This window comes from Pseudorasbora parva, chromosome 25 (genome assembly GCF_024679245.1).
Source record: "Pseudorasbora parva isolate DD20220531a chromosome 25, ASM2467924v1, whole genome shotgun sequence".
NCBI lineage: Eukaryota > Metazoa > Chordata > Actinopteri > Cypriniformes > Gobionidae > Pseudorasbora > Pseudorasbora parva.
Window position 1 is genome coordinate 1,453,999 of NC_090196.1, and position 21,889 is coordinate 1,475,887.

Genomic DNA, 21,889 nt, shown 5'->3' on the forward strand with positions numbered 1-21,889 from the left:
TTCGAAAGGGAACTCGCGCTGCGTCAGCTGACGCTACGGGGAACGCCTTCAGCGTGACAGGTGTCTGAAATCGCTATCAAATCACAATCCTACTGACCGTCGGCAGCTGGTGATGTCATCACCGTGCGACCAGGAAGTATAAAAAGGCACCGTGCCAACATGACAACATCCTTTCGTCTTCAGGGACTGTTTTGTCTGGTTTGCTGGAAAGTCAGAATGAAGTGCACACGTAAAGTGAAGGGAGCGTACAGGAAGTGCGCTGATCCGTGTCCCAGGTTTCTTACGCCTGAGGACACACACACCCTTTGTGTGCTCTGCCTGGGGGAAGAGCACGCGCGGGAGGTTCTCGAGGGGGCCTCCTGCGCGAACTGCGAGCGTTTTCCGTTGAGGACGCTCCGCTCTCGCCTGGCCTTCTTCTCGAGGGAAGAAGAGCCAGCATCTGGGAGCGGTCCCGCTCAAGCTGAGGCTGAGCGGCACCGTCTGTCCTGGGGCTCCCAGATGGACCTGGCTCATCGTCTGGAGAGTACAGTTCTCGCGGATGATCAGCCAGGTCGCGAGAGCAGGCTGACGGAGGAGGAGTCGGATGGAGACTCCTCCTCGTCGTCAGCCAATGCTCTTCCGGTCGATCAGAGGATGGCTGTGGATGAGGGGGAAAATGAAGCTGAGGCTGAATCCTCCCAGCCATCCTGCCCCGTGTATGGGGAGCTGTACGATGTGATGGGGCGCACGGCGCTGAGACTTCAGCTGCCGTGGCAGAGAGCCAGGGGAGGGGCCGCCCGCCCTGACAGATTGGGCGATCGGTTTCTCCCCGACCATAGCCGCCCAGCTCCCGGGAGCCTTCCATTCCTCCCCGACCTTCACGAGCAGGTCGTGGGGGCATGGAAGAAACCCTACTCGGCGCGAATCCATCGGCATCAGCGGTTTAACTTCGCTGATGTCGAGGGATTGGCCGAGGCAGGGTATGTGTCGATGCCGCCCATCGATGAGACGTTCGCGAACTATCTCGCGTCTGGGCGGCCATCGACACTAAGAGCTCCTGCCCTGCCGTCTAAACCATTAAAGACGACCTCACGTCTTAACGGCAGGGCATACACGTCGGCGGGTCAGGCGGCGGCGGCCTTGCACACAATGGCAGTGTTGCAGGCCTATCAGGCCGATCTTGCTGAGGGACCTCGATCAGGGGGAGGGCCTACCCCCTGATGCGATGGCTGAGTTGCGCCGCACCACGGATCTCTCTCTCCGGGCGGCCAAACACACAGCAGTCGCCATCGGACGGTCGATGGCGGCTATGGTCGCCACGGAGAGGCATCTGTGGCTGAACCTGGCGGACATCGGGGGGAAAGAAAAGGCTTTTCTCCTTGATGCCCCGGTCTCGCCCTCTGAGCTTTTCGGCACCTCCGTCGAGGCGGTGGTGGGAAAGTTCAGAGAGGCGAGGGCGCGCTCAGCGGCATATAGAACGTGTATTCCGCTGAGGTCCGGGGCGGCGCCCAGGCAGGAGGGTGTCCCTGGCCCTTCGAGGTCCGAGGATCATCGATTGGGCCAACGCAGCAGCGTAGCCTCTCGGTCGCCCCCTCCGTGGAGGAGTAGGACGCAGAAGAGGCGGGACACCTGCAACAGGAGGAGGGACATCGGGGAGAAGAGCCGCTTCCAGCGCCGGAAGCGGGGTGGTGAGTCTCCGCCCCCGAGGGCGCGGAAGTGATGTAAATGTGTCCCCTCCTTTGTTTTTCTGTTGTGTTTCTTTTCTCTCCCCGGGCGCGCTTCACACCAGGCCACGCGGGCCGATGATGAGCGGATGTGAGACTCTGACGGCCTGCCAGGCCGGTGTGTGCTCTGCCCGCACACAGTGCATCGTCTCTGGGAATAGCGGGATTTCGCGGCCGCCTCCAAAATCGGCCTTGTTTGAGAATGAAGTACCCCACCCTCAGGTTAGTGCGCAGAAGCATGCATGTTACATGAAGCGATGAGGCACTGAAGACAGCGGGTGAGTCCCCTTTTAGGGCAAACATTCTTCTTTTAAATGCCGTATGTTTGGACTCTATGCTTCCCTGAGGGATATTTTGTCTACAAAAGATGAAGAAAAGTGTAACAGTGGGCCTGTAGTTCCCCGGTAAACGTGGCTAGAACGATGTTTTGTATAAACACAGTGTGTTTATGTAGGCTGTATGTTTGCTAATGTAGCAACAGTAGTTTATAGGGCTGTTTCTCTTCTGGATATGTGTAATATGAGCAGTTGAGGCCACCGCACATGCCGCGGGCAGGTAGCGGCGATATAAACTGACGTATGTTCTCCTGGCGAACGTTTTTAGCTGTAGCCACCTCTGGGTAGCGTTGGCACCTCTGCTAGTGAAATATCTAGATGAATTTGTGAGGTTAGGCTAGCGCATGAACTACAGGTCTGTCCCAGCCCTGTTTAGGGCCGTTGTGTGTGGGATTATCAGACCGATGCTAGTGCATCAAGTTGGCCTAGGCTGTTGATGGGATAACGGTGGCGTCTCGCGGTGGCATATCGCCCTGGCAGTTGCCCCGGGCTCCTGTCGGTAGTCCCGCAGGAGCTTTATATCCCTACCCGGCCTCCCTGCAGTAGGGTCGTCCGGCCAATGCTCACCCCCCTTCTGCATTTGGGGGTTATTATTTATGCATAAAGGTGTTAAGCAGAATGAATCGCGACTCAGCCAGTGGTCGTGGGGACGGGGTAGGCATCTCTTCGCGGTGCGCAGTTAGACTGGTTTTGCTAGCCCCGCCCCCCAGAGCTAGTGCGGCCGCCACTTCTGGGCGGCCCCCCGGCTTGGTTCAGGAAATGGCCGGTTATGTGTGTGTTCAATATCTTTCACTTTTTGCTCTGTGTCTTCTGCTTCACCTTTTAGGCTCGGGTCGAGCTGTACTTCGCAACCATCTGAAAGCATCGGTTGGTAGGATGCTCCCCTGGAGTCGAAACACTGTCACGGCTGACGCCCTTGCGCGGACGGCGGACCGCTGGACGGCCAGACGGCCGCCCTGGAGGCAGGTGGCGTAAGTTGTACTCCCCTCGCTTTAGAGGGTTCAAGGCGTTTTATGCTGAGTGCACTGCTGTGGGCATTGTGTTTTAGGTCCACGCTGGTAGGCGCTGCCTGAGAGACTGCGCCGTCGCAGAAGGCTGCTATGGGCCGCTGGGGCGGACCGACTATAGAAGGCTGGCTGGCGGGAGACGCCAGCCGAGGCAGTCCGGGCAGTTAACTCTGGGTCAGGTGGTAGGCCTCAGTAGGCCTCCCTGCGGGTGAGTTCCGACATCGTGGCCCATGTGAGCGGGGAGGGTTCTCCCCAACGATGTCGGCTGCAGCAGAAACCTCGTCATAAGTAGGCCCCTAACGGCCTCCCTGGGGATGAGTCCCCAGGTAGTGACTGGATACCCAGTCCTCATCAGCCAGCAGACAGCCACTGTCAGCCACTGTCACTGTCACTGTGAGGGGGTGACCTAGGGTTCCGACCATTGGTTGACAGGATCTAGGCCGCTTTAGGCCTCCTGTAGGGTGAGCCCCGGTTCCCAGGTCTTGCAACAGTGTGCGTGGGTGTTAGCCAGGCGGCTAGCATGGTCTGCTATCAGGGACGGGCCGCTTCAGGCCGTCCTATGGTCGTTTCCCGGCCCTGCGGGGTTTCCGGTGGGATTTGCCATCGGATAAGCACCGTCTGTCACCAATCTAATAGGGAGCTGCCATTCGGCAATAGGCCTCTCCAGGCCGCCCTAAAAGGACCGGACTGTACGTGGCATCAAACAGGCCTCCCTGGAGGCGAGCCCCGGGAACACAACAGCTCCCGACAGTTTGCACGTTGGCTGGCAGGAAGTACGCCGCTCTAGGCCGCCTGAGGGTGAGCCCCCGAGCTGGGACGCTCGGTAGGCCAGTGTATTATGCTGTCAGGCCTTTTTGGGCCTTTTTGGGGAGGGATTCCCGGACCAGGTCTCGGTGACAAGCTAGCTATTAGCATGGGTGGCTTCTGGCATTATAGCCTCATGAGCCCCCTGAGGAACCAGTAGAGCCACCTGCCTGCAGGCCGCCTGAGGGTGAGCCCCGAGCTGGGACGCTCGCTAGGCCAGTGTATTATGCTGTCAGGCCTTTTTGGACCTTTTTGGGAAAGGATTCCCGGACCAAAGGTCTCGGTGACAAGCTAGCCATTAGCATGGGTGGCTTCTGGCGTTATAGCCTCATGAGCCTCCTGAGGAACCAGTAAAGCCACCTTCCTGCGGCTCTTAACAGATAACAGCTAATAGCGAACACTAACGGTGCCAGGTAGAGGCGCCTCCTGGCCTCCCTGGGGGGGAAACGGTTCCCCTAAGCGGGAACGTAGAACTGGCTTTGGGCTGACAGCTAGCGGCTGCCTGCCGTTGAGTCCCGGCCTGGGCCGGTATAACTCAGTGGCGGGCTCGTGCCCTAGCACAACTAGACTCCGTTTCTGCTGCGCAGTCCCTTCAGGACAGGGAACTGGCTAGCCTACAGCATGGTTTACCTACCAAGCTGGCTTAAGAGCTCCCCTCATTGAGGGTCGTCTGCGAGCTTACGGCCGCTTGAGTCTGATCAGACGGGCAGGCCCCCCTCGGGGCCTCCCGGGTAGATCAGTTACCTCACATGTGATTGGAGGAGCCCGACGAGCCTTCTAACCCCCGTCCAATCACATGCGAGGGAATGGGCAGGACGACTCATACAGCAGTGGTTGCAAGACGAGCATAAACAGACGTTTTCACTCCTGTACTCAAACCCTTTCCTCCATTCCCTGTGTTTTTGCTACTTTGCTGTTTTGTGATCTACAATGGCTGGACGGCGTCTCCCCTTCAACTCCTCTGCATGGACGCGATCAACCCCTTTCAGCCAGTCAGCAGACCGGCGGGAAGAAACAGCTGAATGCTATCATTGAGCTATCTCGTCAGCTTGCACAGTTTGCTGCCGATTTTAACGAGCAGTTCACTTTAGCAATCCCCAGGTTGCTGTCCATAGATGATAGGTTGCTTGCTTTGGAGTCGAAAAACTGTGTGGAAGATACTAACTTTAAGAAGAGAAGACGAGTGCCCAGTCCTAAGATTGCGGTAAGACTGTTATCTAAGCTAAAGTAACCTAAAGCAAAGCTTTTTAAGTAGCACAAGCTGAAATTAGCCTTGTAAAAGAACAAATGTAAGTTGCTTTATAAAAGTGTTTTCTTTTTCTGGTCATTTTACAGGAAGCAGTACGCCGTCTTCACAACTTCGTCATAACACTCATTTAATTGTTTTCCAGCTGCATGTAAGACATAGAGACAGTACGCAGGAGCTTCAGGTACAAACATCCAGTTCTTGCATCGCAAGCAGAAGCTGTGAAGAGTTCAGCTTGGAGTTGATTGAGAAGAAAGAGGGTAAGATTTATTAGATTAGATCCGTTTTTGGTCAGTGTGACTATTTTTCAGGTGCATTTTACGCAGTACATCGCGCAATACTGATTGTCTTTATTGGTTGTTTTTACAGCTGCTACAAGCAAGAAAGAGTGTGTTAGCTGAGGATGAGGTGGGCCTTTGGAAGTGCGCTACCATAGACCTGATGTCTGATGAGGAAGACCGCATCGTTGGCCCGGTGTCTGGATGGACTGTTCGACCAGCCAGGAGCTCGCCGAGCTCTGTGCCACGCTGCAATCGAGATTAGAGGCGATTCCAAAGTACAGGGCAACGCACGACAGACGTCTGAAAAATGGACTGAAATCAGACAGAATGGCGCTAGTTACCTACAGCTCTGAAGCAGAAAACAGAGACTTCATGGTGCTGTAGGATTTTAGGCTTCTCGTGAGCTTCCTATTGTTGTGTGGGCAGATCTCAAACGTTTTGCATTTGGTTGTGTGTTTTTGTTCGTTCTAATAAAGCTCTTTCTTTGAATAAACTGCACGTCCCTGGCATATTTTCCTTTCCTCAATAAATGAATGTCCTTGATGGTTATAATAGCGTAGTCCATAGGATAACAATGACATGAATATAAAACATAATAGCATATCACATGAATATGAATATATAAAATTAAAAAATAATATGCAAATCATAATTTTACATATATATATATATATATATATATATATATATGTTTGTGTGTGTGTGTGTGTGTGTGTGTGTGTGTAAAATTATTATAATTTGGGGGTTTAAATGTATTAATTTATTACCCAGGTTGACCAATAGTAACAGATCTGCCAACCAATCACGAGTGATATTTCTTGTTTCAATGTAGTAGTTTCAACCAATATTGAGTGAGGAAATTCAAGCCATTCCGGCAAGGCGCCGCCCAGAGCTGCTATTCATATGCTAATTAGAGCCATTAACGCCGGGGCCAGCATGCCTCCGCAAGCTCCACATACGTCATGGTTCGTTTCCGTCAATATGTGGCACAGACGAACGCGATGGTCACAGACTATAAACTGACGTTAATTGTCGAAAATCAGGGAGACTGAAACTCCCCGATGCAGTGATGACCAGGCCGAGGTAAGTGTACTGCATCGTGTGCTGTATATATATATATATATATATATATATATACAGCACACGATGCAGCACACGATGCAGTACATATATATATATATACATATATATGTATATATATATGTATATATATATATATATATATATCAGGGTTTCCGTTGTCCGGTAATTACCGGACATTGGCCGGGAAAAAAAAAAAATGTCCGACAAAATGAAATCTTTTCGGTCAAATTGTCAGATTAAAACTGCCTCTTATCGATACCGTAAGCCTGCGGCGTGATGCCCTCGCTGTCATGACAGCGCTCCGTGGCTATGGAGGATTGCAATTCTCCACAGCCTGCGAAGCAGAGTAGGCCTATGTGAGCGGAGTGGAGTGAGGAGTGGAGCGGTGAGATTTTGAATGGAGTGAGGAGCGATTTTTTTAAAAGTCGGAGCGTTGAGGTTTTTACTCGCTCCGAGAGAGCTCCACTACCGCTCCATCACGAGAACAATTTATGACAACGGGCCGGCACAGCACTACATTTTTCGCCAGAACTAGAGCGTAGATCGGCTCAAAAAAATAAAGCCCAACCCTACCCGAGCCCATGCACCCAAGAGACCGGCCCTGCCCGTGTAAGTATCGAGAACGAGCCTGTAATGACTAATTAGCGGAGCGGAGCCGGTGTGATCAGCTTAGTCCGCAGGCGCGTGCTCATGAACCCGCCGGTAAAATGATGTTCGTTCAAATCCAGCTCAGACATGACATAAATCTGTAGCTTACTATACTTGTTTTAGCCATTAAACAATGTTTTTTTTTTTTCATATTTATGTTTAAATATTATAATATTATTTTTAGATTTCATCTGATTATGATATAGGCTATAAGTGCAAAGATGCAAGTGGGTCAGAAATGATTTTGGTGGTTATATTTAGTTTAATATTAAGTTTTGTTTTGTAAAAAGCCTTTCTTTCGTTTTGTACAAATTGTCTCTTAATTTTAATAAAGGTTTCTTCGGTTAATTGCATGTATTTAATAAATAGCCTAAGAAATAAATAAGTAGACTAGGTCCGGAAGCCATCGCTTTCATTGCTCATGAACTGAAGCGCGTCTCTAATAAACTGAAACACAGCAGGCTTGCCTCACAGACATGAGGAATATGTAGCCAAATATGTGTAGAAACGAAAAGATTTAAATAAGCATAGTGCAGTGTTCAGAACTCACGGTAAACAACCAGCTTGATACAGATGATCACGGCGATGGGCATGAGCGGGATGTTAAAGTTTAAGGGATTTTTTTTTTAACCTTCTACTGAATATGATCGGGTACAAGCAAATTTTAAACAGGTAGCCTAGCACTTATTCACACACGTAATTTTGTGAATAAGTAATTTTGTCGTTTTCTCTAATGATTTCAAAAACATCTTGTAGTGCTTACCTTACAGTTATCAGTACTGTTATATTCTATTATATGATTTTGTCATTTCACACGGTGGCCAATTTAAATGTTACCAACTAAATGAGACATACTGAGTTTATAATTAAATGTATTAATTGCGTTTAATTATTGCATCTAAACACAATAGTGTTGTGCCAAGATTTTTCACGTGAATAAAGGCAAATAGATTTGCACACTTTGCTTAATCACTGGTCTAGTCTGTTAAACTTGTCAGAAGTTCTCGTTTCTAATCTGCCCTCGTAGCCTATTTTTTCTCTCATCAAAACCGAATAGCCTACCATCAGTGGTTGTACATCAAGAGCAGGAACAGTTTTTGTGCATTTTGTTTCGCGATCTGACCGGAACAAACAGAAAGTCTCTGCAACGGCGTTAAGCGTTAGATTAAAGCACTCGCCTGTGTGAAGACTGCATGAGTCGCGAGAGAAATCTGCAGCACTGATAACAGCGGCAACGAGCGCCTGATCGCCTCTTATTTAACAAACGAATGAAATGATACTCTTCTAGTTAACCAGAGATGTTTTGTTTGTATTAGTTAGGTTAATTCGTGAAGCAAGATGTTTTAAAAAAAGTGGTGGGGACATGTCCCACCTGTGTCACATGCCTGTCCTGTCTTGTGTGCACATGTGGGTTTTGTCATGTCTCCGGTCTACTGTCAACCCCGCCCTTCTTGTTATCTGATTATTGGTTTATTTGCCCCACCTGTTCTCCCTCATTATCTGCCTTGTTTGTTCCCTTTATAATCTCCTTGTGTTTGTCAGTCTGTGTTGGATCCTTGTGTAATGTCTGCGTCTCCCGTTCCCCCAGTGACTTCTGTTGGTATGTTTTGAGTTTTAGTTTATGTTCTATTATGTGTTTTGCCCCCTCGTGGGTGTTTGTTTTGTATTTGTTTTATTTGTTATAAATAAATATATCCTTTTCTGCACTTGAGTCCTCGCACCATTTCCTTTGTGTGTACGTGACAGAAGGATCCAACCATACAATGAGGACTCAGCAGAGAAGTTCTCCCTCGGTGCCAGTTCCGGGTGTCCCGAGTCCGGGAATCCCGAGTCCGGACATGGCCTGGAGGGCCGTAATGGGAGGGTTTGTGGTGGCAGTCCTGCATGCTTGGGAAAAGCACAGGGTGTCATCCACCACTCCGGTGGTCCCAGTGCCGGTGGATCGTGTTCCGGTGGTCCCTGTGCCGGTGGATCATGTTCCGGTGGTCCCTGTGCCGGTGGACTCCGTTCCGGTGGTCCCGAGTCCGGAAACGGCCTGGAGGGCTGTGATGGGATGCTTTGTGGTGGCAGTCCTGCATGCGTGGAAGGAGCACAGGGCTTTATCCGAAGCCCCGGAGGCAGTTCCGGTGGTCCCAGTTCCGGTGGATCGTGTTCCGGTGGTCCCAGTTCCGGCAGATCATGTTCCGGTGGTCCCAATGCCAGCAGATCGTATTCCGGTGGTCCCAGTGCCGGTGGATACTGCTGGACTGGAGAAGTTTCCCCAACGCCCTGCCTGCGTCGCTGAGGCGCCCTGCTCTCCCTGCGCCGCTGAGGCGCCCTGCTCTCCCTGCGCCGCTGAGGCGCCCTGCTCTCCCTGCGCCGCTGAGGCGCCCTGCTCTCCCTGCGCCGCTGAGGCGCCCTGCTCTCCCTGCGCCGCTGAGGCGCCCTGCTCTCCCTGCGCCCCTGAGCAGTCCTGCTCTCCCTGCGCCCCTGAGCAGTCCTGCTCTCCCTGCGGCGTCCTGCTCTCCGTGCGCCGCTGAGGCGTCCTGCTCTCCGTGCGCCGCTGAGGCGTCCTGCTCTCCGTGCGCCGCTGAGGCGTCCTGCTCTCCGTGCGCCGCTGAGGCGTCCTGCTCTCCGTGCGCCGCTGAGGCGTCCTGCTCTCACCGCTCCTCCCTGGCGCCCCCTGCACTCACCGCGCCACCCAGGAGTCCTGCTCTCACCGCGCCGCCCTGGCCGCCTGAACTCGGTGGGCCTCCCGACCTCAGCGGGCCGTCCTGGCCATTCGAACTTTGTGTGCCACCGTGGCCTCTTGAACTTTTTGTTTTCCTTGTCCCTCCCTTGTTTACCCCTCCCTTGTCTGTTTCTTCCTGGTCAGTCCCTCCCGTGCCCCCCTGGTCAGTCCCTCCCGTGCCCCCCTGGTCTGTCCCTCCCGTGCCCCCCTGGTCTGTCCCTCCCGTGCCCCCCTGGTCTGTCCCTCCCGTGCCCCCCTGGTCTGTCCCTCCCGTGCCCCCCTGGTCTGTCCCTCCCGTGCCCCCCTGGTCTGTCCCTCCCGTCCCGCCCTGGTCTGTCCCGCCCGTCCCTAGTGGAGCGTCTGGTAGCCGCTCCTTAAGGAGGGGGTAATGTCACATGCCTGTCCTGTCTTGTGTGCACATGTGGGTTTTGTCATGTCTCCGGTCTACTGTCAACCCCGCCCTTCTTGTTATCTGATTATTGGTTTATTTGCCCCACCTGTTCTCCCTCATTATCTGCCTTGTTTGTTCCCTTTATAATCTCCTTGTGTTTGTCAGTCTGTGTTGGATCCTTGTGTAATGTCTGCGTCTCCCGTTCCCCCAGTGACTTCTGTTGGTATGTTTTGAGTTTTAGTTTATGTTCTATTATGTGTTTTGCCCCCTCGTGGGTGTTTGTTTTGTATTTGTTTTATTTGTTATAAATAAATATATCCTTTTCTGCACTTGAGTCCTCGCACCATTTCCTTTGTGTGTACGTGACAACCCGCAAATTACGCCTATGAGTTAATTGGTTGATTGACGCCAATCGGACGTTCATGTTTTTTTCCGTCTATTTGAAAGTTAGACTAATAAACATGTTGCATATACGGCCTGATTATGTCATTTTTTTAAAGTCACATAAACTGCTTTCACGAGTTTTTGACCGGCATATCATCAAAATGTCCGGAAAACGAAACCTCTGCCGGTCACTTTGACCGGCACCATTTTTTTCTAGCGGAAACTCTGATATATATATATATAGAGAGAGAGAGAGAGAGAGAACGAGAACTCAGCAACAAGCTAAGCCGTTGCATTCCTGCACACTGTGGCTTTCGTGCAGGCCTATTAGGCTGCCCGATGTAAGATCTGGGAAAAAGCCAGGGGATCAGAGTGAGCTCTGATCTCCCTCAGATTTAGCTACCGGGCACTAAAAGCAAAGTTCAAGTCTGTAGCCTCAGGTCTCCTCTGCTGCTGTGCGGGAGCAGAGGACAGCGAGTACGAGCTCCTCACACCAGACGCAGCAAAATTAGAATGTTGCCACTCGCACTTCCCCTGAGAAAGGTGGGGCGGTTGGTGGCAGCCTCGGGCGCAATCTTCCTAAGGTAAGATGGATCTGAGGACCGTCATTATCTCGAAGAAGGCTGTGTGTCTAAGAAGCCCTGACGCCTTAGTGCCCAGGGCAGTAACGTTCATTCCCTATTTAAAGGGGGGGTGAAACACTCAGTTTCAGTCAGTGTCATGTCAATCTTGAGTACCTATAGAGTAGCATTGCATCCTGCATATCTCCGAAAAGTCTTTATTTTTTAATAATTATATAAGAAAGATGTGCTGTTCCGAGTCTTTCCGAAAAAAGCCGAGCGGGTGGGGGCGTGTCGTGTGAGCGGAGCTAAATAATGACGTGTGCAGCAGCGCGCTGTGTGTTGAGTCGAGTGCGTCATCCCTAACAGCGGGAAAAAAACTTTATTCAAAATAAAAATATGGCTTTTAATCAGATACAGCCATACATCTATGATCCGGAATCAGACCCAGAGGCTGCAGTTGAACAGGAGCAGCAGCAAAAACGACTAGAGCAGGACGTCTCTATGTGGTACAAGTTATACACTAACTATATAATATGCTTAGCGGCTTGTGTTATTTACATATTTATACTTGAATTATATCGTCGTATTTTTGTCTTTGAAGGTGTACATGTGGGAAGTGCAGTTGTGCACGTGTGTTTGTGTGTTTACGCGTGGTTTGTGTAGACAGTAAGCGGACTAAAAAAAACACAGACATTTGAAGCAGTCTCACTCACCCTTCTAACGTTGGGACTGCTCCATCCTTCAGCATTAGGCGATTGGGAAAATCCGGCGTCGAGCTGGGCCTTGTTTATGAAACAGTCGGCACCGAAATGCAGCGAACAGATATAAACATTCGCGCAACTCAGTTGCTGATCCGGAAAAGCAAATTACATTCACTGTTGCCTTAACGCGGGGTTTTTGGCGAATCTGTGCAGGACTGTCTTGGTCTGGCAACCAAAAACGCACTTTTTTGGTGACATTGTTATGTGCTATGTGTAATTGTCACCTGTCCAGCATCCTACAAGCCAGCGCTTTGATGGGCGTAGGCTGTTGCTTTCGCTCTCTCCCTCGCTCTCTCTCACGCGCTTCCGGTAGAATTGTCCGTAAGGCCCATACAAGGAAATTCCGCCCCCATTAACGTCAAAGGGGACGCATGATCTCAAAAAACTTGCCGAAACTTATGACTAACCGGAAGTAGTATTTTTGACAAAGAAATACTCCCATCAAACGTCCACCTTAACTTTTGAAACTTTGTCTATGTTTAGTATGGGATTCCAAGTCTTTAACAGTGTAAAAAGATCAGTATGCATGAAACAGCATTTCACCCCCCCTTTAAGGAACTAAGGTTAAAGTCATAACCGAGACGTTCTATTCACTTCACCAGTCATAATGTTATGCCTGATCAGTGTATACTGTACAACATCCCAAGTATACATCAGTATAAATGTGTTTGACTCACCTTGGCAGACGACTCCAGCATCTTCACCGTGCACACAGTTATGTGATCCCCATGCATTTGATGAACAGTTTGTCAGTGTAGATTCATTCCCACGGCACTGGACATCATCCAGCCATATTTGTCCAGAACCTTGTCCAAAGTAAGCATTACTCTTTGCCTCTATAACACTCCCACAGCCCAGTTCTCGACACACCACTGCCGCGTCTGCAGAATCCCACAGATCATCACACACTGTTCCCCATATTCCATTATGGAGAATCTCCACTCTTCCAGAACAGCGGTTGGGTCCATTCACCAACTTTACAGCTATTAGTCACAAAACAAGTTAAGATACAAGAACAGATTATTAGATTTTTTTTTGTTGGTTATTTTTTTGTTAGTTATTTTTTATTTTTTAATAGATAAAGAAATAAAAGTGGAGTTTCATCCTCCTCACCATCATTGCCAAAAGAATTTGTCTATTTACGTTCCTATTTATTGATATTCATTATTAGCATTGTCTTATTCTTGCTTAATTGGGGTGTAACGATACACTCGTGTCACGATTCGATATTTATCTCGAGCCCAAGACTGGTTTCCCACTGAAGCTAAGCAGGGCTGAGCCTTGTCAGTACCTGGATGGGAGACCAAATGGGAAAACCAGGTTTCTGCCGGTAGAGGTGTTAGTGAGGCCAGCAGGGGGCGCTCACCCTGTGGTCTGTGTGGGTTCTAACACCCCAGTATAGTGATGGGGACACTATACTGTCAATGAGCACCATCTTTCGGATGAGACGTTAAACCGAGGTCCTGACTCTCTGTGGTCATTAAAAATCCCAGGATGTCCTTCGATAAAGAGTAGGGGTGTAACCCCGGCATCCTGGCCAAATTTGCCCACTGGCCCCTGTCCATCATGGCCTCCAAATAATCCCCATATAATGATTGCCGTAATCACTCGGCCTCCTTTCCACCAATCAGCTGGTGTGTGGTGAGCGTTCTGGCGCAATATGGCTGCCGTCGCATCATCCAGGTGGGTGCTGCACATTGGTGGTGGCTGAGGAGATTCCCCCCTCTATATAAAGCACTTTGGGTGTCTAGAAAAGCGTAAATGTAATGAATTATAAATTTATTTTTTTACACTCGTGTCACGATTCGATATGTATCTCGATACTGAACATACGTTAAGATATGTATCTCGATATTTTAAGCCAAAATAAAGATTTTTTGTTAATGTTTTTTATATATATTTTTATTTTATATTATTATATATTATTATTTGTGTTTTATTATCAGGACCCACAGATATTCCCCCATTAAATAATTATACATATTCAACATTATGTATAGTTGTTGTATGATTGTATGTAATAAGATTAATAATATAATAATGTAAATAACTCCGCAAAGGTACATATGTTCCCCCTCATGCATTACTCACGTTTTCAATGCAGGCAGCATCTCTCCCCATGCCTGCTATGCCCTGCCTCTCCCGCTATTAATGCAGTATGTAAGGATGAACCATCTGAAATGCTTTGAATAATCATTTTAGCGAGCAGCGGGGCGAGGGACCGCGAGAGCGGGCCGGTGACGAGTGGTAATGAGTACCAGCTGCGTGACACACCGGTCTCGTCTCGCGGCCAAGGGACGGGAGCATAAAAGGAGGAGCGAAGGCAGCGGAAATACGAGAGAGGACCAGCCCTGGATTTATGTTATGTTTTGTTTACGTTTTATTATGTGTGTGTGGGCAGTCGTCCGTGAGGGGCTGCCCACGTTTTATCTGTGTGTGTGTGTGGGCAGTCGTCTGTGAGGGGCTGCACACGTTTTATGTTTGTGTGTGTGTGGACAGTCGACCGTGAGGGGCTGCCCGTGGTTGTACTTTCGTTTTGTTTATTTATTTTTATATTAAAAAAGTTTGTTGAACGTTAAAAAAAATAAAAAATAAAAAAAAGATTCCCAGACACTCTGCCGTTCGGCCCTCCGCCCACCGAGAGGCTCTTCCTCGCGGTGCTGTGCGATGGCACTGGACGCTTGGTGGACAGCTCGATCCTCCTCCGCCCTCCCTGGCGGCCGGCGGTGACTCCTCCTTCTGAGGGACCCGGCAGCGAGCCCCGCGCTCCCTGCTCCTCCCTTATCCTGCGGACTGCAGTAGGCTCCGGCTCACATCAAGCGCAGCGACTCCTCCGCTCCCTTTTGGACGGCAGCCACCCCACCTTGATCCAGGGGCACGACAGCGAGGTCTCTGTCCCACCTTTCTCGCTCCAGCACCATCGCCCAGGTCAGCCCTCGTGGTCCTCATTCATCCACGCTGCCCGACCTCCTCAGCACCGCGATCCCCCTCAGCCCCTCAGCAGCGAGGGCTCTTCGACAGCATGTCCCTCCTTCCTCCCGGGTTTTAGCACCAGTGTAACGAGGTTCTTTGATGGAAGGAAGGAGGCGGGAACCGGCGAACGTTCAAAAACTTTAATTCAAAATAAATAAACAAAACGAAAGTAAAACCGTGGGCAGCCCCTCGCGGACTACTGTCCGCACATACAGACATAATTAAACATGTGCAGCCCCTCACGGACGACTGCCCACACACACATAATAAACCGTAAACAAAACTCAACATAAAATCCAAGCCTGGTCCTCTCTCGTCTTCCGCTGCTTTCGCTCCTCCTTTTATGCTCCCGTCCCTTGGCCGCGAGACGAGACCGGTGTGTCACGCAGCTGGTACTCATTACCACTCATCACAGGCCTGCTCTCGCGGTCCCTCGCCCCGCTGCTCGCCACAATCATACTACTAAAACTAAATGTGATCTGGTGATTTAAATGATGATTGCGCTTTGACCTTGAGGAGTGTCGCTGTTTGCGCTCTCACTGAGGAGCGCCGTTCCGCCAGCGCGTGCACTTCAGATGATCAATGCAATCCGTCACAGTTCTAATCGCAAAACAGCTCAACAGAATGACCGCTCTCAAACTGTAAACATTTAATTCATACAAGAATTTTAATTCTTCAATTACTCCCTCTAATGTTGTTATTGCTTTGAGAGGAATGGACTTTAAAAAATGTAGGGACAGAAATCCCTCTGGTTTCATAAATAATATCTTCATTTGTGTTTGGAAATTAAATAAAAAACGACATGATGATGAGTACATGATGACAGAGTTTACATTTGTGGTAGCCTACATTTGCTAATTTGTGTTTGGGTGAATTATACCTTATAAATAGGCCTACTACAGCAAGTTGAGCCTTGGATAAAACAACTCTATATCACGAATGATATCGTTTCCATCAACAATACATATCATCATATTTTTATATTGTGGTATATCGTTTAAAGATATATCGTTACACCCCTATTGCTTAATCTGAGATTTTTATTGTTTGTTATGGTATTTTATTAGCTGTGCTTAGCTATAGGTCTTAATGTTTCACTTTGTCCCATGTTTACCTCAGTACTTTATTTCGTTTCTCTCATGTACTCATGTAATGAAATGACAACAAACAATCTTTTAATCCTTGAACCATTTTCAGAGACTTGTTATTGGTATTGTTGTATATTATCAGTATATGATTTTCAAACTTGAATTACAGGTAATTTAGCTGATGTTAGTTAATAACAACAAACCTTTCATTCATTTATTAGTTTGATACTACATAAGGTTCTTCGCTTTATTAGATTCAGAGGAACAACAATTTATCCTTCCATACTTTATGCACTTTATTCCTTAATAATTTTTGGTGTTAATTTAGTAGTCGTGCTGATTTACTCTTGTTTATCTTTCTGTTAATAAAATGTATTTTCCTACACTTGTGTCGTCCTTGTGTTGATAATACAGTAAAGAGACTCTGCAAGTTAATAATGTCTCACCAATCTTTCAGATAATTCGGTTGACCAACTCCCTCCAGTTTACATTAATCCCAAATGATTGAACAGGCCCCTGATGGGAGTGTTCTCATACTGCTAAAGTAAAAATCCTTGACTGGGGCCTTGGACTAAGAGAGGGGCAATTGATCATAACTGGCCACACCTTAAATGATGTTTGATCCATAAATTACAATATCTGTGGTGAGATGAGCACCAATCACAACACACCAGTTGTATAAATGTGTTTGACTCACCTTGGCAGACGACTCCAGCATCTTCACCGTGCACACAGTTATGTGATCCCCATGCATTTGATGAACAGTTTGCCAGTGTAGATTCATTCCCACGGCACTGGACATCATCCAGCCATATTTGTCCAGAACCTTGTCCAAAGTAAGCATTACTCTTTGCCTCTATAACACTCCCACAGCCCAGTTCTCGACACACCACTGCCGCGTCTGCAGAATCCCACAGATCATCACACACTGTTCCCCATATTCCATTATGGAGAATCTCCACTCTTCCAGAACAGAGGTTGGGTCCATTCACCAACTTTACAGCTATTAGTCACAAAACAATTAAGATAGAGGAACAGATTATTTTTTTGTTGTTTATTATTTTTTTGTTTGTTTGTTTGTATATTTGATGAGATACAAAGTGTTAAATGGTCATGAAACCCCAAAACACTTTTTTTTAGATATAAACAGATATGTGTAGGAAGTGGAATTTAAGAGTTATAATGTTCTATGACTTTAAATAGGATGTGGGATAATATCGCGAGAATGCGCCCCGCGATTTAGATCGCGGGAGAAAATCAATCTGGGCAGTTGTGATAGTACAGGGGAAGAGATGAGTTGCACTCTTTAATCTGCTGCGGCCATTCTCTGAATTGTTCAATAAACAAGTTTTGTCATCACCGGAGCTCCTTGTCAGTGTCCTCCCTACAGTGGTGATAACCCAATAAAAGGAACGAAGCCAAGAACCCGCGGAACAGCGCTGGGTAAGAGAATTAAAGATAGAGGATACCACACGCGCGTTACACTGGTGGCAGCGGTGGTTGGCTTGTTTTCTGTTGGGACGCTTTTTTTTTCCCCCCCGTATTGAACGACGTGGATATCGCCGCATTAACCTGCAGAGCCGTTTAAATACTGTTTAATTTTTTTCACGTGCTCTCTTTTTTTGCAAGTTCGGATTACGTGCACACACATCCCCCCCCCCCCCGCGTTTAAAATGGCGGACGACGAGAATGACGCAGCTGCAGTGCAGAGAGACAGACACGCAGCAGATGAAGCAAGTTCACATTTGCCATTTAAAATTGATCTTCCTGCTCACTTTTCTGGAGATGGTAAAGAGCCTTTTAGTGCATGGATACAGAGATTTGAAGTAGCGCTAAATGTCTCAGCTGTACCACTGGATAAGGCCAAACTTCTCCCAGTAAAGCTTACTGGTTCAGCATTTGCATACTGGCAGTCCCTCTCTCCTGGGGTGAAAGCTGACTATAATTTGACTAAAGCTAGTTTGAGCACTGTTTTTGGACGTACAACTTTTTTGGCCACATTTCAGACTTTTTTGAATGCTCGTCCCCGTAAACCACAAGAACCTCTTGAAGTTTATGCTGCTGAGCTCACAAATCTAGTGATTGAAGCATTTCCTCAGTACGATACAGCAGCACGGAATTGTGAAATTTTTCGCAGATTTGTGACTGGCTTAGATCCATCACTTCAACTGAAAATTCATGAGCACGGGGCTGTAACTTTAGACAATGCCTTGAAAGTGGCCACTCAATGTGAACGTGCTCAGTTGGCCATTAGTGTTGCTAACCCGTCACCTGTAATGCCTGTGACAGTAAATTCACAACCATCGGCCAACACAGTGACTGCAACTCACATCGCTGAACTAGCATCAGCCATTGCTGAACTCCGAACTGACCTGCATTCCTTACGTCAGTCTCACCTGCGACGAACTGATGAGCGCATGGACCAGCTCTCGCGGCGGATTTCCAGCCTTCAGGATGATGTGACATCTTCCACACACTCTCCACGTCAGACATGCGCAGCTGTGGACTACGACATCACCGCACGCCATCGCCAGCCTGATTGGGACGATCATCATTACCGCCGGGAGGATCATCACTACCACCAGGACTGCTGCTGCTCTTCACAACGTACACAGCGAAGTCGACAACAACACCCTCAGGATGACTGCTGTCCTCCACGAAGCTACCATGGCCGTTCAGAAAATGATCGAGCACTTCCTAAGGATGACTTCTCCTGCCAAAGACAGTGCAGCTACTCCCCTTCCTCCCGCAGTCGTGAGTCACAAGTTTCTCACACTACACAATCTGACCAATACACCCCCCATAAACATCATTATGGTAGCTCTAGCTCTGACCGCTCGCCTACACGAGGCCGCCGGCCTGAATTAGAATATGAACACAGAACCCGTTATGCTCGTTCACCCTCACCAAGGCCACAGTACAGAACTTCCAGTTACCACAGACACAGCTCTCCATCGCCACCCCCCCATTCCCAAAGTTCTCCCAGATCACCTACACGACATGTACATTTCTCCCAATCTCACAAGGTGACGACCCCTTCCTCACCACATTGGGGAAACGAGTAGAAGCTGTCATTGGGGACCAAATGCCAGCTTCATCCCAAATAATGGTCCAATCTGGTACAGTCAGTCTTAAATCTACTCCACCTACACCATTCATTCAAATTGCACTGGCGGGTAACGAACTCCATGCTTTGGTTGATACTGGGTCAGGTCTGTCCCTCATTACTGATGACTGTCGGAGATCGATTCCAGTTTTGTCTACCCAGCCTATCGGTAAGTCATTTGTGTTAGCGTCATCTGTAACTGGACAGTTATTAGACATAATTGGCTCTGTGGTAGCTCCCATACATATTGGAGATGTAAAATTTTCTCATGTTTTCCATGTGGTACGCACAGCTACGCATCCTGTTCTAATAGGATGGGATTTCTTAATTGAACACACTGTCACTATTGACATACCACATGCACGTTTACAACTGTATAACACATCAGTTCCTCTTTCACCACCCCAATCACTGATTCCAGTACAAAGTTCTGCTGTCAGCGTCGCTCAGGTGACCATTCCGCCTATGTCAGAGATGGCAATCCCAATTTCTGTCAGAGACAATGGTGTAGCGAATCCTTTCACAGACATGTATGTTGGTATACTGGAACCTCAGCCCCCTCCAGTCGTGACTTTAGGCGTTGCTCGAACACTGACATCGGTTCAAAAGGGAAGGGGCATTGTTAGAGTGGTTAACCCGACTAACGAAACGGTCTCTCTTGAGGCTGGATGTCCATTAGGTCAGGTTTTCTCTGTCACTGGCAGTACACTTGATGAGTATGCATTAGTCTCAGCTGTGACTACTTCCACAGAAGCTGCCCATCCAGTGCCTGAGGTGCATTTGGAGGATACACACTTAAACACGGAAGAACAGGCACAGCTTAAAAGCCTGCTGACAGAGTTCGCTAACATTTTTAGCTCACATTCTCATGACTATGGGAAAACCAACCTGATTGCACATAGTATCAACACGGGTGACGCTACCCCAATAAAACTGCGCCCTTATAGAACGTCACCAGCTACTCAAGCAGTATTACAACAAGAGGTGTCGAGGCTTTTGGACCACAATATCATCGAGGAATCTCACAGTCCGTGGTCAGCTCCGGTTGTGCTTGTACGGAAAAAGGATGGCACACACCGGTTCTGTGTAGATTACAGACGTCTCAATGACGTCACGATCAAAGATTCACACCCTCTTCCTCGGGTGGATGATACCCTCGATAGACTTTCTGGGGCCAGAGTGTTTAGCACAATTGATTTAACTGCTGGGTACTGGCAAATACCACTCAATCCTGACGACAAAGAAAAAACGGCTTTCTCCACTGGTACAGGCCTATATCAATTCCGTATGATGCCAATGGGAATTTCAAATGCCCCGCCCAGTTTCCAGCGCTTAATGGAGCTTGTACTTCGGGGTCTGCACTGGAGTATTTGTTTAATCTACTTAGACGATATTATTGTCTACAGTGCTGATTTCCCACAACACCTTCAGCATCTGCGTGAAGTTTTTCAGCGATTCCGTACTTCTGGACTCAAACTTAAGCCGTCCAAGTGTCATCTGGCATGTTCTTCTGTTACTTTCCTGGGCCACCGTGTTTCGAGTGCTGGTGTTGAGCCAGACCCATCTAACATAGACAAAGTCAAGACATGGCCAATTCCAACATCAGCCACGCAGGTCAGGGCTTTCCTGGGTCTGTGCTCATACTATCGTCGATTCATTAGACAGTTTGCACGCACAGCTGAACCCTTGTACCATCTCACACACAAAGGAGTATCATTCTCTTGGTCGACAGAAGCAAACGAAGCTTTCAGTGTACTGAAGCAGGAACTGACGTCACAACCAATTATGGCATTTCCAAATTTTTCAAATCCCTTCATTCTTTACACTGATGCTTCCCTTCATTCACTGGGTTCTGTTCTTTCACAACAAGTGGAAGGAAAGGAGCATGTCATTGCATATGCCAGCCATGTGCTGTCTGCCTCTGAAAGAAAATGGTCTACCTTTGATCGGGAATTGTATGCCATTGTGTGGTCAGTCCGTCATTTCCGGCACTATCTTGCTTGTCACCCATTCACCATCGTTACTGATCATAAGCCTTTGGTCGGTCTCAAGAAACTTCCTTTAGATCATGACCCTACAGGTAGACGAGCGCGTTGGGCTATAGAATTGGAGCTTTATGACTGGCATGTCATTCACCGTAATGGAGCTAAACACCTTAATGCAGACGCTATGTCTAGGCGGCCAGAGACTGATCCTTTGGAACTGGACAGGTATCGTCAGAGCGATACATCTACTGTCTCGGCAGCAACTCAGACCACATCAATAGCTTTGGAGGCAAAACCGATGTCAGCACACTCCCAAACACTGCCCACGGACAAAAATGCCCCTTTGCCCATGCTTGTTCCAAACCACACAACATCAAATCTAGTTCAAATCCAAAGTGATTGGAACGTCATGGGACAACAAAAGTCAGACCCAGATTTAGCTGTAGTTCTCTCTTGGATGGAAACAGGACGTAGACCCCCCTTATGGAGGCTACGTGACGCCTCATCATACCTCAGAAAACTCTGGGCACAGTTTAGTCGCCTCGTCATTCATAATGGAGTGTTATGCAGACATTTACGCAATTCTTTAGGTGACAATGCCTTGCAAGTTGTCATTCCTACATTGCTGATTCCTGAGATCCTCAGTCATGTCCATGGACACCCTTCAGTGGGTCATTATGGTTTGGCCAAAACGTTGGACAGAGCCATGCGGTCCTTTTACTGGCCTTACATGTCGTCAGACATTGCTAAACATTGCTCCCAATGTGCTGCTTGTCAGTCAAGGCGTTCTCCTGTGCCCCGACCACAGGCACCACTCATTC

At 48.5% G+C, this 21,889-nt stretch overlaps 1 protein-coding gene across 1 annotated transcript in view; it reads right to left on the reverse strand.

The window, feature by feature from the left end:
• Nucleotides 1–6,695: 6,695 nt before the first annotated feature.
• Nucleotides 6,696–21,889, reverse strand: part of LOC137064349 (deleted in malignant brain tumors 1 protein-like) — a 34,649-nt gene continuing 19,455 nt past the window's right edge. Inside the window, exons 6-8 of the mRNA XM_067435706.1 lie at nucleotides 16,675–16,980; nucleotides 12,594–12,899; nucleotides 6,696–6,793 (exon numbers count right to left, since the gene is read on the reverse strand). Of these exons, the coding sequence (XP_067291807.1) occupies nucleotides 6,696–6,793; nucleotides 12,594–12,899; nucleotides 16,675–16,980 (710 nt within the window). The remainder of the gene's footprint in view (nucleotides 6,794–12,593; nucleotides 12,900–16,674; nucleotides 16,981–21,889) is intronic.